Source organism: Ochotona princeps, chromosome 3 (genome assembly GCF_030435755.1).
Source record: "Ochotona princeps isolate mOchPri1 chromosome 3, mOchPri1.hap1, whole genome shotgun sequence".
NCBI classification, from domain to species: Eukaryota; Metazoa; Chordata; class Mammalia; order Lagomorpha; family Ochotonidae; genus Ochotona; species Ochotona princeps.
Genome location: NC_080834.1, coordinates 17,612,286 through 17,629,304, shown reverse-complemented (window position 1 = coordinate 17,629,304; position 17,019 = coordinate 17,612,286). Strand labels below are relative to the sequence as shown.

Below are 17,019 nucleotides of genomic sequence, written 5' to 3'. Positions count from 1 at the left end.
ATGTAGTGGGGTCATATAGAGGGGTCTTAGGATCCTGGAGAAACAATGAACTCAAGTAGCTGTTCAAACACCCACCCAGGAGGAGAGGGAAGACACCTGCTGTCCAGGATTGTCCCATTTAATGTCCCAGGGAGACCAGCAAGTCAATTCTGTCATCTTTCTTTCAAAGCTGGGGGCCCTGGTCTACATTATCTGTCCAGACTCACAGAAAGGCAGAGAGAAGTAGCCATTGTAAAGCTTTCCAGGTTCAGACCTGGTTTTGACTTTGCCAAAAGAGAGTCATTTCTGACTTCCTGGGCACTCTGGGTATCTGTGAGCTTCATCTATGAAGTCTTCCCTTCTCTGAGTCATGTGGCTATTTCTGTACACAGCCTACTCAGTGATCCTCATTCTACTCTAGAACCAGAGAGAATGGGGCAATTTAGGACCTCTTTTACAGGAACATTCGTTCAAATATTTAATGATGGCTGTTTTGATACTCCTACCCATCTTCTGCTCTTTTGGAGTTGTTTCTCAAGGAACCCGGTACTCTCTCCCCTCTAGCCCTCTGGGGGACGTCAATCTGCTGTTTAAAAGTTGTGCCCAGTGATAAGTAAGCTTAGAAGTCATGTGGGTTTCAATGACTGGTCCAGAAAATAGAGGGACTAAACTGTGGGCTGCAAGCAAAGACTCAGAAAGAATTTCAGCCTGGGTTTGATTCCCACCCAGTATATTTGGCAGTTAACTAACTCTCCTCTGAACCTGCACCAAAGGCCTCTATCAAAAAGCAATGACCAGAATTTGATGAAAAAGTGTTCAAAATCACTCAATAATACAGAATTCACTGACAATTCTCAATATATCCTGACAATGTGTGCTCATCCATCTAATATTATTCTAGCATTTTTAGAAGAAATGTAAAATCATGAGTTATATTAAAGTCAAACAAAATCTCTAAGCATTGACTCACAAAGTGATATTAGCGTGTACCTCTCACATGCCCTCATTGTACTACTCTTTTTAGAAATCCAAATGAAAGGCTCAATCTCATCTCTTTTTATTTTTAATGCACAGTTTTGTTCCGTTCTGTGGTATTATTTTGAGTATTCATTCTTTTTGCCTTGGTATTTTTTGCCTGCTGTTTAACAAAGTCCCTGATGAAAAGCCAAAGATAGGGAAGACCTAGGCTTCAAGCCCACACTCCCAGGCATCATACAGCCTGCTAATCAGAGCAGCAGGTATATCACCACTCAGCTACCCTTAAATCAAACTACATCTCAAATGACCCATATTGCTGGACACTGACCACAACAAATTTATAACAATTTATAAGACTTAACTTACTCATTTTTGTCTTTCCAGGAAGTTTCTCACCCATGCCAGCTGTATAAAATCATAGCAAGTGGGAGGTGAACACCGTGCAGTGTATTAAGCTGACACTTGGGGTACCTGTATCTCAAATTGAAGTATGCAGGGTTAAATCCTGCTTTCATTTCCCACTCAGCTTCCTGCTAAAGTGTGCTCCAGGAGGCAGAGTGTAAGGCTCAAGTGGCTGGGTACCTATCACCCACAAATGAGACCTGAATGCAGTGTCCAGTTCCTGGGTCTCACCTGGTCCAGCCCTTTCTGTTGTAAACATACGGTTAATGAATCAGCGAATGGTAGAGTCTAAACCCTGCCCCTACACCCCTTTGTGTGTGTGTGTGTGTGTGTGTGTGTGTGTAACTTTCTTTCAAATAAATACAAAATAAACATTTTCCTCAAAAAGTAGCACAAACTTCTTTCAATATCATCACTTACTTTTCAAGCAAATATTTTTCATCATTTACTTGCTCTAAAGGATTCTGCAATCTTTTCAGTTCTTCCTGTAAAAAAAGAAAAAAAATGTATCATACAAATTGATACCATGTACTCCTGAACATTATCTGAGTACAAATGTTGAGACAATTCAAATACTACATGATTAAGAGTTATAGTTTTTTGATGGTTATGTGTCTATAAACAAACAATACATTTTGGTCTGAATCAAATTAGAATCCAATATTGTCACTTAAATTATGTGACTTCTTAATTACCACAGAGAATGCTTCCTGTTGTTTTTCTAGATGAGAGACAAGTTTGTATGAATTCTCTCCTACTCTTTCCACATTCACTCTTTTTTTTTAAAGCTTTTATTATTATTATTGGAAAGCCAGATATACAGAGAGGAGGAGAGACAGAGAGGAAGATCTTCCATCCGATGTTTTGCTGCCCAAGTGAGCTGCAACGGGCCAGTATGCACTGATCCGATGCCGGGACCAGGAACCTCTTCCGGGTCTCCCACGCAGGTGCAGGGTCCCAAGGCTTTGGGCCATCCTTGACTGCTTTTCCAGGCCACAAGCAGGGAGCTGGATGGGAAGTGGAGCTGCCGGGATTAGAACCGGCGCCCATATGGGATCCTGGGGCTTTCAAGGCGAGGACTTTAGCTGCTAGGCCACGCCGCCGGGCCCATCCACATTCACTCTTGACAATTTACTGTTTGTTGGATAAGAGACTCAAGTAACTACGTACTGGGCTGAGTCCGGCCATTCAGCAAACATCCGCTTTTGTCTCTTGGTAAACTATTCCATGTCAACCAAGTGTGCACTCACTCACTCTCATTCTTTCTCTCTCTCTTTCTCTCTCTCTGTCACACACACACACACACACACACACACACCCCTTACTTTCTAGTATCAGTAGCCTCTAATGCCATTTCCGTGGCTACAGGAATATGAAGGAAGTTGGCTCAAATTCTTGCTGAGACTACTTGTCCCTGGTCTTGTCAATCACAAAGGATTTCAGGTGTGCTCTTAAAAACCCTGTCCCTCAACAGTAAAACCATAAAGACATAGGGGGTATCAAGAGTGATCCTGACAACCCCTTAACAGGAAGTCATATGCACAGAGCAGGGGGGATCCCAGAGTGGAGCAGGTGGACAAGAGGAAACTTGTATCCCAACCATGGAGACACCCAGATCCTCACCAAGGACTATTAGTATGGGCAACAAGAACTACATCCCAACTGCCAAGGAGACCACAGGGAATTGGAGTGCCTTCAGATGCCAAGTACTCCGTGGTCATCCACTGCCATTTGAATCTCCCACATGGGATAGAAGAAGTCCAAATCCCTCCTCACAGAGCCCAATGTCACCGGAACAACAGCCAGGAAACCTGAGCGGTCTACAGAAACAGAAGAATAAACCCCCTTCGAGACTAGGGAGAGGAGCTTTCTGTGGTCCTTACTTAGTTCCAACACTGGATCCCCACCCTCTCTTGCAATGACCATCAGGGTTGCCCCGGAGCACCCCCCTCAAAACAAAACAAAACAAAAACAACAAAAAAATTAGAATAGACAGAGAACAACAGGGAAAGCTTAGAACTAGACAGGAAACGATCAGTGTCCTATCTTACTAGGTAGGACACGAAAATAAATTACTCCTAACTAGGGTATGGAGGATTTCACTGCACACCCCTCCCAACACTGTTCTATGCCTCAACTGGTGTCATATGCCTTGTTAAAGCTATAAGCCAGTTTAGACTATCCTAAAATCTGCCAAGTTCCGCAAAATTATGCTTCAACACAATAAACTGCTAAATACTAAAATGAAAATAAACACAAGACAGCTGAATAGTATCCTATAGCCATTTTAAGGTAGACAGAAGCCAGTTATATACAAACTAAAATTGAAATGTTAATGGAGTAGTCACAGGATGTGGTTAAGAACCCACGTGTTCTAACATATCAGTCACTCAATACAATGTTAATTAACCCCAAAATGTTGGAAACTGTTGTTGATGTTACGTTATGGCTTTTAATTGGTCAGAATGATATCCTGCCAGCTATGCCTTCAGACCAGAGTTGGTCTCCCCAAGAAAATGTTGAATTGAGCTGGACAATAAGATGCTGGACTCTATGCATGGCACATGCTTGCAATGAAAGAAACAAGACTGGATTTGAACTGTAATACTGCAATAAGGTGCAGCAATACACCATGGGGGGAGGGCACGGGGAGGGGATGGGGGAACATCAGAGTCTATCAAATGATGTTATAAAATGAAATGCAATAAAAAAACCCTGTCCCTGAGCAACATAAATGAGGAAACTAGTACTTCCCTCAAAAGTGAACAAAAGACCATATCAATCTTAGAGCTGCAGGATGAAGATATTGAGGATCTCCCAAACAGGAAATATAAAGAAAATCATCATAAAATTCTTCAGACACAGTGAGAAATGATGGCAAGAATTTTAGCGATTTAAAGAATATCTTACCACAGAGATCGAATCTATAAAATGGGTCCAAACTAAAATACATGAGCTGAAGAACACAAAATAAAGCCTCAACAAAAGAATGAATGCTGCAGAAGAAAGGATATCAGAATTGGAAGATAACCAATTCAAGAACACACAATTAATTGGATATGGAACAGAATCTGAATAAAGCCAAGAAATCTATCCAAGAAATGGATGACAACATCACAAAACTGAATATGAGAGTTACAGGAATTCCTGAAGGACTAGAAAGAGGTAGAATTACAGAAAGTTCTCAATGAAATTATAAAAGAGAATTCCCAAACACTGAGAACCTAAGGAAAGAACATACAGGAAGGACAGAGAACCCCAAATAGATTTAATCAGAAAAGACTCTTATCCAGAAACATCATTGTCAAGCTTCCTCAACTGAACATAAATCTTAAACCAAGCACCACAAAAAAAGATTAGATAACGTATAGGGAAAGCCAATCAGAATCGCTGCCAACTTCTCAGAAGAGACCTTAAAAAGCAAGAAGAAAATGGAGTAACATTTTTCAGATCCTAAAATAGAAAAACTGTCAACCAAGAACAATATATCCAGCAAAGCTCTCATTTGTGTTTAAAAAATATTTCCACAGTAAAAAGAAGCTAGAAGAAGTCACCAACACTAAGCCAGCCCTGGAAACGCTGCTCAGAAACGTGCTGAAGTCAGAAAGAAAGGAAGTTAACCAAAACCAATAATGGAAAAGGGGAAGATCTTCTCATTAAAGCTGCAACACACACACACACACACCAGGACTAATTCACAAGCTGTCAGTATTAACTCTAACATGAATAGCCTAAACTCATCAGTCAAAAGACATAGATTATCAGAATGGATCAAAAAGCAGGACCCATCTAAATGGGGCCTATAGCAGACACATCAAATCAACAAAGATACATGGAAGCTGACAGTGAAAGAATGAAAAAGGACATTTCATGCCCAAAAAAGCTGATGTAACCAGCCTACTATCAGATGATTTGGACTTCACCATGGAAAACATTAAAAGAGATAAAGAGGTACACTACACAATAATAAAGGGAGCCAGCCACCAAGAAGAAATAACAATAAATGTATGCACACCAAATACAAGGGCACCTGATTACCTGCAACAATTATTGACAGACCTAAAGGGAGAGATAGATGTCAATACAATAATAATAGGGGACCTTAACACCCTATTAACTTCCATAGACAGACTGAAGAGACAATTTTCACACAAAAGAACAAATCGGCTTAATTTATATATATATATATAAAATATTGATAAACATAGAGGCTACTAGCCAACAGAATGCAACAATACATCAGACAGAACATTCACTTGGACCAGGTGGAATTTATCCCTGGCAGGCAGGAATGTTTTAACATATGCAAATCTATAAATGTGATACAATATATCAGAAACTGAAGAAAAAAAATCATATCATAGTCTCAATAGATGCAGAGAAAGCATTTGATAAAATCCAACACCACTTCATGCTAAAAACTCTAAGCAAGATAGGAATAGAAGGAACATTCCACAACATAATCGAAGCAATTTATGAAAAACCCAATGCTAGCATCATATTGAATGTGGAAAGACTGGAAGCTCTCCCACTAAGATCTGGAACTAGACAAGAAAACCCACCATTACCGCTGCTATTTAACATAGCACTGAAAGTACTCACAAGAGCTGTTAGACAAAACAAATTAAAGGAATTCAAACTGGAAAAGAAGTAGTCAAACTATTGCTGTTTGCAGATGGCATAATTCTATACATAGGAGAACCAAGAGACTCAACAAAGAAACTGCTAGAAATTATAAGAGAGTTTGGTAAAGACCAGGGTACAAAATCAACAGCCCTCATGTATGAAACAACTAACTCCAAGACTGAAAAAAAAAAAACTAATCCGTATAGTATCTTTCAAAATAACAGAGAAGACACTGAATTACTTTGGAATAAACCTAACTAAAGACATGAATGATATATATGATGAAAATACGAGCCTTGAAAAAAGACACAGAAAATATTTTAAAAGTGCAGAAATATACCATGTTCCTGGATGGGCAGAGTCAACACCATCAAAATGTCCATATTACCAACAGCAATATAAAACGTCAATGCAATTCGAATCAAAATATCAACAACAAAATTCACTGAGCTGGAAAAAAGGATACAAAAGTTCATCTGGAAACACAATTATAACAGATTTTAGTAGATTATAAATAGCCAGAACTATCCTGAAGAATAAGAACTTAGCTGAAAGGATTACAATTCCAAACCTTAAGGCAGTAGTAATCAAAACAGCCTGGAACTGGTACAGAAACACAGCATGGAAACAACCTATATGCCCATTGAAAGAGGACTGGATAAAGAAATTGTGGTATATCTACTCTATGGAATACTACTCAGGTATTAAAAAGAATGAAATTCTATTGTTTGTATACCAATGGGCCCATCTGGAGACCATTATGCTAAGTGAAATGAGCCAATCCTAAAAAGGAAGATATCATTTATTCACTCTAATATAATACAACGTCCACCGAAAATGCAAAACAAAAAATCAATAAAGGTGAATAAATACACACATGTACCCTCATGAAGGTTTTAACAGAGATCAGAGTACCAGAAATCAAAGAAAATCAACAGAATGCATCTTTACTAAGGAACAAAGGTAGACTCTCATTGAAACTTCTAAATATACCTAGACAACAAAAAATTAGGATCTCTACTCTTGCCTATGGCAAAACTATTATGACCAACAAAAAGAGCAGAAAGTTGGAACCATTTCTCTTTCATGTCTAATTTTAAGTGGTTGTTTTCTCCTGATGCTCTCTGTTAATATGGCTGAGGGTTCTTTCTTGTTTCAATTTGCAGGATTTTTTGGTGTCAAATCTAATTATTTTTGCTGTGAATTTTACCTTTTTGAACTTCTTATTCATTTGTGTCTTTTTCAATAAGTCCTTGTCATTCATTAATAGAGCACTCATATGAGACATTGTTTTTGAACACCTGATATTCTAGATGTCCCTTTCAACACTGTTTTTGCTACATATCATTGGCATTGATATTCTTGCTTTTTTTTGTCATTTCATCAATGCCACATGGGTCATGCAATAGCATCATTTTCTGCAAAGATTTTGATCTTCCTTTTCATCACTTTATCAATGCATTAGTCATTCTGTAGCATATTTGGCTTCATGTTGATGTAAATTTTCTGTTTTTCCCCTTGCTGTAGTTTGTGTTTCCTGGCTCTGTATTTAAATGGATGTATAATAGAAGTGTAGTGGAGACTGACATGTCCAGATGTGGAGACATAGTGCAGAACGCATCCCTGCATCCAGACCAAAGACTGACTCTTGATGAAACTGCTGAATCTATCCTGACAGTAGGATGCTGGACTCTCTGACATTGTCCATGTCTACAATGTCAGGAAACACTTCAGTAGTGGAAATCCCAGAGCCTGTGGAACTGTATCATTAAGTAAATAACTGAATAAGTAAAATCCTGTTCCTCAGAAGACCACCATGCTTCAAGGCCCTACCGTTTCCCTCACCTGCAGAACCTGCTAAAGCACCCGGCGTCCAGAGGAAGCCACAGTGAGAACTGTAGTCATCCCTTGGTATCTCAGGGAGATTTCTTCTAGATCCCCAAATAGATAAAAAAAAATCCAAGGATGCTCAAGTCCTTTGTATGAAATGGTGTAGTGCTTGCAGACAACCTACGCACTGCTTTCTATATACATCTAACCAGGTCTAGGTTAGTTATTATACCTAATACAATGTAAATGCTATGTGAACACTCATCATATTATATTGTTTAAGGAACTTCGACCCCCCCCCAAATACTGTACATTTTCAGCACAGATGCAACATTTTTCTGAACGTTTTCCATCTGCAATTGGTTAGTTCTAGCACCTTGCAAAGCAGGGTTTGAGATCCATTCTTCCTCATATAAATGTGAGTTTGAATCACCCACTGAATCTTTTCTAAGCACAGGAGCAGATTCATCTTTAGCATAGCTTTTCTCTTGTTCCTGCCTGAATTACAATAATGAGATCCACTGGACAGAATCCACTGTATTTGTAAGCAAGAGAAATACAAATTAAAGACAGTAAAATACAAAAACAAAAAAATAGAAGAAGGTAGCACCGGAGGCCCCAATGAAATTATGGTGCTGATGTTGCTTAACGTTGACCCACCAACACTTGAACCCATTGTCATGTACAAAGGCCCAACTACGAATTTATTCATCAATACATGGCTAGATATATACAGACAAGTGACCTGCACTTCTCTGTCCATAACCCCTCAGTGGTTCTCTGCCACTTGGAGAAAAAATCCAAACTTATCTTCAGGACTATAGAACTTTCTAGAATACAAACCCCTTCCGACTGCTCTGACCTCCTGCTACACCCCACTGCCCTACCCCACAACCATGCACAAAGCTCACTTCCTCCAGCCTCCTGAGTCTTATGGCATTTCAGAAACAGCTGTGCTTGTTTCCTCAGATCATTTAATCTTACTTAGAACACTGAGTTCCACACTCCCACAAGGTTGGCTCCCTGACTGTATCCAGGAGTCTGCTCAGAAGCTGCCTTCTCAGCGAGGCCTTCAGTGGCTGAACTTCCAACATGGTACCCACCACCTGCTCTATACGTGCCATGCTTCATGTTTTTGTTTCTTTCCTTTCACTCTGTACCATTTCCTAACCATCGTGTTTGTGTTAGGTTTTCACTTGTCCCCCTCAACTACAAGATAAGCTCTTGTTTTCTGCTACACCCCCCACTACATTCTTGGTGCCTACAGAGTAGTTGCTCAGGCAAAGTTAATCCTTTAAACTTTAGAATTTGGAGACTTTCAGTTTCTGGATTTTAACGTGTGAGGAACTCTTGAACCGTGGTGGAAGTATGTTTCTGTGACAGGTGCTAACTGAAACAAAAGGGTAACACACTGAAAAGAAAGCAAATCAGAAGAAATCAGAACCAAAGTCCTGGTGATGCTGAGGACTTGGGAATCTAATCAGAACTTAAACCAGATCTTGCAGGGGAGTGGAGGCACGCATGTAGCACAGCAGTTAAGCTCCCACTGGGAGGTTCATATCCCAAATAGGAGCTCCTGGGCTTGAGGTCCATTTCTATGCTCCATTCTTACATTCATCTCAAGGCATTCGCTCACATAGTTGTATCCCTGACACACACTTGTGAGACTCAAATTTGAGTTTCCAGTACTCAGTTTTGATCTGGTCTTACCACAGCTGTTATGGGCTTTTGGGGAGTTAGCCAGCAGATAGAAACCTGTATCTCTCTGCTTTACAAGTTAAACAATTAGATCTTGGTGGACTTGTTGGCTTTGTATGCCAAAGTCACTCTCATTTGCCTAAAACATTTCCAGTTGCAACCTCTGCTGCTTTTCAACAATTCATAGACTCCCACCTGGAAAATGATAATATGAGCCACAACCTACGTCTGCTGAATACAGAATGCTCACATAAGCCATGGAATCAAGTGATGGGTGCTCAGTTTGCTTGTCTTATTCTGACAATATCTTAAAAAGTGTCTTATAATACATGAAGCAGGTCGTGGTCTCCAGTACTTTTTTTTATCAAAAGCTGCTGATCATATATCAAACAGTGGTGACAAAAATTTCATGTGAAGGACACTTCTGCATCTTCTGAAAAATTGCTGTATTCTTATGTACTATCCATTTTGTTCCTGGATCTCTTGTGTATAAAATAAAGAGAAATTCACCTTAGAATCTAGCAGTAGCTTGCATCTGACCCTATGATATGATAGTACACTTTTCATCAACAATAGAAACTCATAAATCTTACAGAAGTCACTTATTTTATCTTGGCTGTTGAAGCTTAAGCTAAATTAAATATTCAATTGCCATAAATATTCTTTCCATTGTGTTAGTGCAATTATTTTTCCTTCCTTTCACTCCATGATATGTGAACATCTTTGTTTTTTAGATTAACTCTCTTAATACGCTTGAGGTTTTCACAGTAAGTGTAAGTACACAGGTAGAGTATAAATGATGAATAGGTAGGAAGCCAGAGATGACAGGTGACAGGTAGGTAGGCGGATAGATAAATAGAACATCCTTTTGAACCTTACATTTCCTCTTCAAGCATTCTAGACCCTGGTTTGTTATTCTAAGAATTAGCCTTCCCGTCTGTCCTGTATTTTCCCCCATCCCTCTCAGCGAATTCTTTATCAGATATTATCCCTCCCTCAATGGCATATGCAATAAATCTGAGCCATATAAAGAGCCATACTTTTGATACACAGAGAATTTTCTTCTTTGTTACCCCCTGCATTCAGATTAGAAAGGAGACTGAGTTGTTGCTAGCCCTAGCATATTCTCCTCAGAGAGATGCCTTAGTGGCACTTTTCTTCTTTCATGTTCTGTGAGGAGCTGGGGGGCGGTGCAGCTAAGAGAGAGGTCTTGTACTCCACGCCAGCCACTCTTCCACAGCTCTCTTGCAGAGAGGTTGTAGGCTAGGGAGAGCTTTGATGCAGTACTTTATTCAATCTGACTATGTGCATTCTAGGAAATCATATTAGACATAAGGTCAATGACTAACAAGAGCTTTCTGAACAGCTGCTCTGCTGACAATTTGGAGGATTGATTTCATGATTTGGTTATTTAAGCTAACTATACAAAAACACTTCAACTCAATTGGCCTGGAAGTTTCAAACCACATCCTCATTTTCTCAGAGATGAATAAGAAAGTCAGCTCACTCAACCCGTCTTCATTCAGAGTTTCATCTTGGAGAAATTTGTGTTTTATCATTAAAAACAGATACAAATTTGACACTCTCTTCCATGGTTTTTTTCCCATTAGTCCTATTTATCCCTGATTTCACATCTGGCAATGCCACTTTGCCACTAGAAACCATCCATGGCTTCCTGTTGCTTCCAGGGTGGATTCCAAACTTGCCAGCCAAAGTCTTGTGCTGCAGGATCTGACCTGCCCTCTCTGCTGCTCATATGCCACTGCACACCTCCTCCTCCAGATCTGGCCAAATGATGCTGAACACATCCTGCACCTGGACCTTAAGCCATCATGCATCCCCAGCTCCTCTGCTGGACCATACCACTCTGCCATCAGGAAGCTTCCCACTTCTCTCTCTTCTTTAGAGATCATCCTAACCCAGAGGAGAGCTTGCCACAGGTTCCTGCTTCTGCCTGGTTTAGCTTGTCCTCTTTGACTCCCTCACCAAACCCTACTGTGTCAGGATGAAGATTCACTCACCTGGATGTGCTTGTTCTCAAAACGAGGCATTTAAGAGGTGATTAAATAATTCCTGTTAAACATATGAACGTAATGTCCTAAGATGGAAAGAAACTTGAAGCACTTAATGGCCCAAACAATTCCAACAAGTCCCAGGCCCTCTGCTGATGAATCTCTGTTCCCTGATCCCCAATTCTCTTCTCTGTGCCTTGAGGGGGTCCTAATTTTGGACTTTACCCACGAGGTCCATTGTATTGTATCTTGAGCAGCAGGAGGCACTAACAGATCAGCAGGTAGTAGAAGAGAGAGGTTGGATTTATTGCCTTCCCTGTCTGATTGGAGCACACACCTGTTTACTGAAGGCGGCAGGCTCCCCTCCAGTGGCTGCTCCCAGGTGGTAGTCAGGTCATAGTGTCATAAATGCTCCCTCCTCCCTGCTCTCCTGTGACCTCCAAATTCCTGGCACCCAACTGCAGGTAGCTCCAGAAGCTTCCCCATGCCTGTGCCTCTCCCCCAACCTCCTCACATCCATGTCATTCGTCATTTCATTCACCTCTTCGCATCTCCCTTTTCAGTGACTCATACTGTCTCCACCTCAATCCCAACAGACAGGGTCTCAGGAATCCTAAATTGCTTGTTTACAAAATCCTTGTTATTCGTTTCCTATATTCTAATAAATTCAATTAATAATGTTAAGTGTACTAATTACAAAAGACTATGTATTTTTGAAAGCTGTTCCCTGTGGGAAAAGTTTTCCCCATTCAAGGGCCTAAAACCAATTTTCTGGCTGCTATGACTCAGTAGATAGTAGGACAATTTCTACTGTGTTTTATTTGGATTCTCCTGTTTTAATTGTAGGCTAAGCCCCCCTGTAAAATGTGTACAAGTTGAATTATTCAGGTAAAACCCATTTTCACAGTGTTTCAAATTCTTACATCCCAATTCTCAACATGAATTCTGCGTAATGAGTGGCAAGGAAACTTGAGCTGGGCTATTCTGACGAATAACCACTCACTTGCCTTGCTTCCCACTGTCAGGGGTCACTCTAAAATAAGTTGGTTGTGAGTGATTAGAAGGAATGGTGGACCCTGGAGTTTGTTCCTGGGTGTCTGGTTTCCATCTCCGACTCTAAGTCTTCAGGTGGGTTACCTGGCACCAATGATGAAATACAAGCAAAGAAACCAGCCAAGCACATGCTTGTGCCCCTTGGACTGAAGAAACAGGAATAAAACATCATTCTTGTTTTTTTCTGCTCCTTCCACATCTATCTAAACAAATAGGGTACGTTCTTTGGAAAGGTTTAAATTCAGAAACCCACTCAAAATTGCTTATTTTCTAAAGTGCACTTACAGTACACTTAAAGTGACCCTTTAACTTTTCTTACATCAAGCTGTTCTACTGTCAGTATGTCCCACAACATTTATGGTGTATTTAAAATTTCGAAACAATTTGCAATTTACATCACTGCATAGCTTTGGATGACTAATCCTGTTCTACCTATGCAAATCACCTTCATGTACTGAGAGTAATCTTGCATTAATCTAAGAATAATGATCTAGCAAAACTTAGCTCTGGACCATTCAATCACTCAATTAAGCATTACCAAGCTTCAGCAGCACTCAGTATACATCCCTCAGCCCACACAGATACCCCGATTTTGAGTGAAAGTGTAATAAAAGCACCAAAAAAAAAAAAAGAGTTACTAACGTTTGCATAGTTTGGCAACGTAGAAGACATGAAATCTATACTAATTTTAGCCCTGCATCATTAAACATGAAATATTGATTATTGCACTTTGCAGCAGAATTATGAAGCTAGCTAGGTTGCTGTGTCCACATAAAGTGATTCTGATGCTCTGCCCTGAGACCTTAGTGGCTGTAAAGGATGCTACTTGGCGACAGCTTGGAGGCTGGCATTCTGATCCACAACCTTAAGAGATACATTTCCCAAATTAGACCAGGAATGACCCAGCTGCATAGCCCAACTTCAGAAGATTAAATTGGAGGGAGTCCAAACCCCTGTTGAAATAACCATGTGAATTACAATGCTTCCAAGGGCCTTGTTATAATGTAAATGTGCTTTACAATTTACTGCCATTTCCCTTCCACCCTGCTGTGAATGTGGACGTTAATAGTCATCTCATACATTAAAAGGCAAAAAGGCATCAGAAAGAAAAGACAGGACTCCTTCTGCTCCCTTTGGAGTGCAAACAGTATTTCTTTCTCTTCATCCTTCCCTTTCTCTCCTCTCTCTCTCTCCCCAATTTTTCCAGTGAGAACACACACTTTGTTTCTCTATTATGCATTGATGTTTTTTTATGGCCAGCAGAACTATAAATTTCACACAGAGAAGTTACCTTCCTGCTGAACATGAATTTTATTTCAGAGTGGGAAAAACGGCTATTAGGACAGCAACAGCTCATTTGAAGGACTCATTTGGGTAAAGTATGGACACATGCAGGATGTATAAAGTAACAGTCGCAAAAAGAGCTCTGCCTGCTTTTAGCACTTTAGGTCATTTTGTGCCATGAAATGCGTAAAAATTTGAAATGCGTCTATGCATGAGTTTAATTAAAACAATCAAAAACAGAATCATTTTAAATGGAAACTAAAGAGTTGCAATAGAGTGGAGATACAAAACAGTATCTGTTTTATTATCAACTGGCACACATCACCACCTCAAAACTGGGAGGACAGTCTCTTGGAAAATGGTACTCATGGGGACATCTCCCCCTGCCTTATGTAAAATGCCCCGAGTCCCACAACACCTGTGACATGGTTCTTGTCCTAAATCCTCCCACTTGACCTTCAAGGCTTTTCTAGAAAACAATTCCTTTCAGCTTCACTTTGTTGTTTCTTAATTGCAATAAATATAAGATTTCATGAAAGATGAGGTTATCAGAAGATATGACATAAGGTAGTCCTAGAACAGCTGTGAGTGGAAGGAACTGCACATCTGTAAAGTAGACCCTGAGCGGTGTTCGCACTGAAAGGTTTTTGTCAGCATGGCACGCTACCTTCTCTTGAACCTGCTTGGACATTTTCACGAGAGATGGTCAACTTTCCATTTCTGAAATCTTACAGCTGGCTGTGCCTCTGCTAGGTACAGTCCTCACCTTGCTTCTGTAAAATGCATTTGATTTGTCTTAATGCAGCCCTAATTGTCAGGGGCTGAAACATTAAAACTGGAAACCCCTTATGGGGATATGGTTAGAACCCAAAGGTTAGGGGTCCATGGAGCCTGAAGCTAGCATGCATCTTCCCAAAATGTCAAATTTACTCCCTGGACTGTAAAAACAAAATTTTAAAGTGGAATACAAGGCTTGCCTTGATGTTAAAACTAAAACAAGAAGCTTCACGTAAAATTTAGGTTTGTATATAGCTATTCCTCCATCAACAACAAAAATACCCACAGTCATTGATGTCTGTCTCCGAGATTTCTTGATGGAAAATTTAATAATCACTACTCTAGTTAAGATAGAGATGGAATATCATGTACTTTTTGATATGTGTAGGAAGTGTGTGAAAGTATGAATTCTATCAATAATGGATAAAGTGAAAAAACTTACTGTTGCTTATAAGCTTAACATTCTTCTTTTAAATGTGTCTTTTCTTTATATTTCTCATAACGGACTTAAAGATTGCAAGAGAAGAAGGTGGGATATGTGCACATCTAACGCCTTCCTCCAGTATGAGTGCATGATGTAGATATCACTGTATTTAGAGAATGGAAAACTTACTTCTACGCCTCTTTGCTCACCAGACTGAGGATGCTGTGCCTCCGGAACTTGAACTATGACCTCATGGACACATCAACCTTCATAGATTGCAGCATTCAGCCTAATTTTGTGCACACAAGACCAAGCAATACCTTGGGTGTTCATAGGGATATTCAATAAGCATGCACCAAAAAAACAAACACTTAGAAACTAAATGCAGGCCACAGCACAGAAAGCACGAAGTTGAGACTTAACTTGCATGCCAGCCAATTTCCTTTGGTCCTTTAGTCACTGTTTTCTTTCACTACTTAACAAAAATACCACCAAATGTTAGGTGCCGTACTAAGCAGGAAGATCCTGTCTGTGGAGGGGAAAAGATAAACAGATACAGTCTTTGACTTCTGCCACTGTGAAAGATGAGTTTCGGATAGTCAGGAAGTTGCTGTTGAAGAACATTTTTATTTAAAAACTAGTTTTAGGGCCCGGCGGCGTGGCCTAGCAGCTAAAGTCCTCGCCTTGAACGCCCCGGGATCCCATGTGGGCGCCGGTTCTAATCCCGGCAACTCCACTTCCCATCCAGCTCCCTGCTTGTGGCCTGGGAAGGAAGTTGAGGACGGCCCAAGGCTTTGGGACACTGCACCCGCGTGGGAGACCCAGAAGAGGTTCCAGGTTCCCAGCTTCGGATCGGCATAGCACTGGCCCGTTGCGGCTCACTTGGGGAGTGAATCATCGGACGGAAGATCTTCCTCTCTGTCTCTCCTCCTCTCTGTATATCTGACTGTAATAAAATGAATAAATCTTTAAAAAAAAACTAGTTTTAAAGTTTCAGATTAGAAGCAGATTTTGCTCTGGGAGTTGAGATGCCTGTGTTCCCTGTTAGAATGCTTCAGTTCACTTCCCAGCTCCAGCTTCCTGTCAGATTTTGAGAGACAGTGGTGATGGGCTCCTGACATAAGGTGGGAGACCTGAATTGTGTTCCTGACTCATGGGTCCCAGTCTTGACCAGTGAAGCATCTGGAGGAGGAAGCCAGTGAAGGGAAGGTTACTATGTCTGTCTCCATCTCTGTCTCCATCTCCACTTTTAAAAGATGATATTCAGTGCAGAACGCACATGATGCAAGTCATGTTGACTCCTCTGTGGACGACAACAACCTGAAATATGCCATTTAGAAGGAGAGAAACGCTGAGGGGAATGGTTCCATGGGCTCACAGGAGGACAGCTGCTCCTCACCGCTGGCTAGAGTACTGCACCCATGTGTAGGATCCTAAAAGGGTGATGGATGTCCCACCAAAGTTGAAACATTAAATTGTGAGCTGTGGATAAGAGCTTTATTCAGTAAGAATGACATTTGTTGACAGAACCAAAGACAAAGCAGACAGATAGAAAACAAAACAAAAAACAGCATGGCCAAATGTGCTTTGTCATACGGTAGGTGGTAATACTATTACATACGAGACTTTCCATGCCCCCTTGGTGTGTTCTTTAGCTATTAACAGCAATTGAATATCATATTGTGTCTAGCGCTGAAGGCTAATTCTTTCTGCTATGTATTCATCTATTCTGAAACAGGTATTAGCTTTAAAAAAATAGAGGTGTTCATACGGAAGAAAACAAATCCGCTATTTTAGGTTTATGTAAATATACATCACCTTTTAAAACCAAGAATGAACTTTTAGTGATATCACTTAATTCAAATGTGAAATTGTGTATTACACACCACTACATTTTCTGGATCTTAGTGATTGCCTCCACGTTGCTTCATAATAAATAGATGAACACCTTGATAA

The 17,019-nt window shown here is 40.3% G+C and overlaps 1 protein-coding gene across 1 annotated transcript in view; it reads right to left on the bottom strand.

The window, feature by feature from the left end:
- Positions 1–17,019, bottom strand: part of SCHIP1 (schwannomin interacting protein 1) — a 720,286-nt gene that overhangs the window by 557,307 nt on the left and 145,960 nt on the right. Inside the window, exon 2 of the mRNA XM_058661488.1 lies at positions 1,780–1,844. Within this exon, the coding sequence (XP_058517471.1) occupies positions 1,780–1,844 (65 nt within the window). The remainder of the gene's footprint in view (positions 1–1,779; positions 1,845–17,019) is intronic.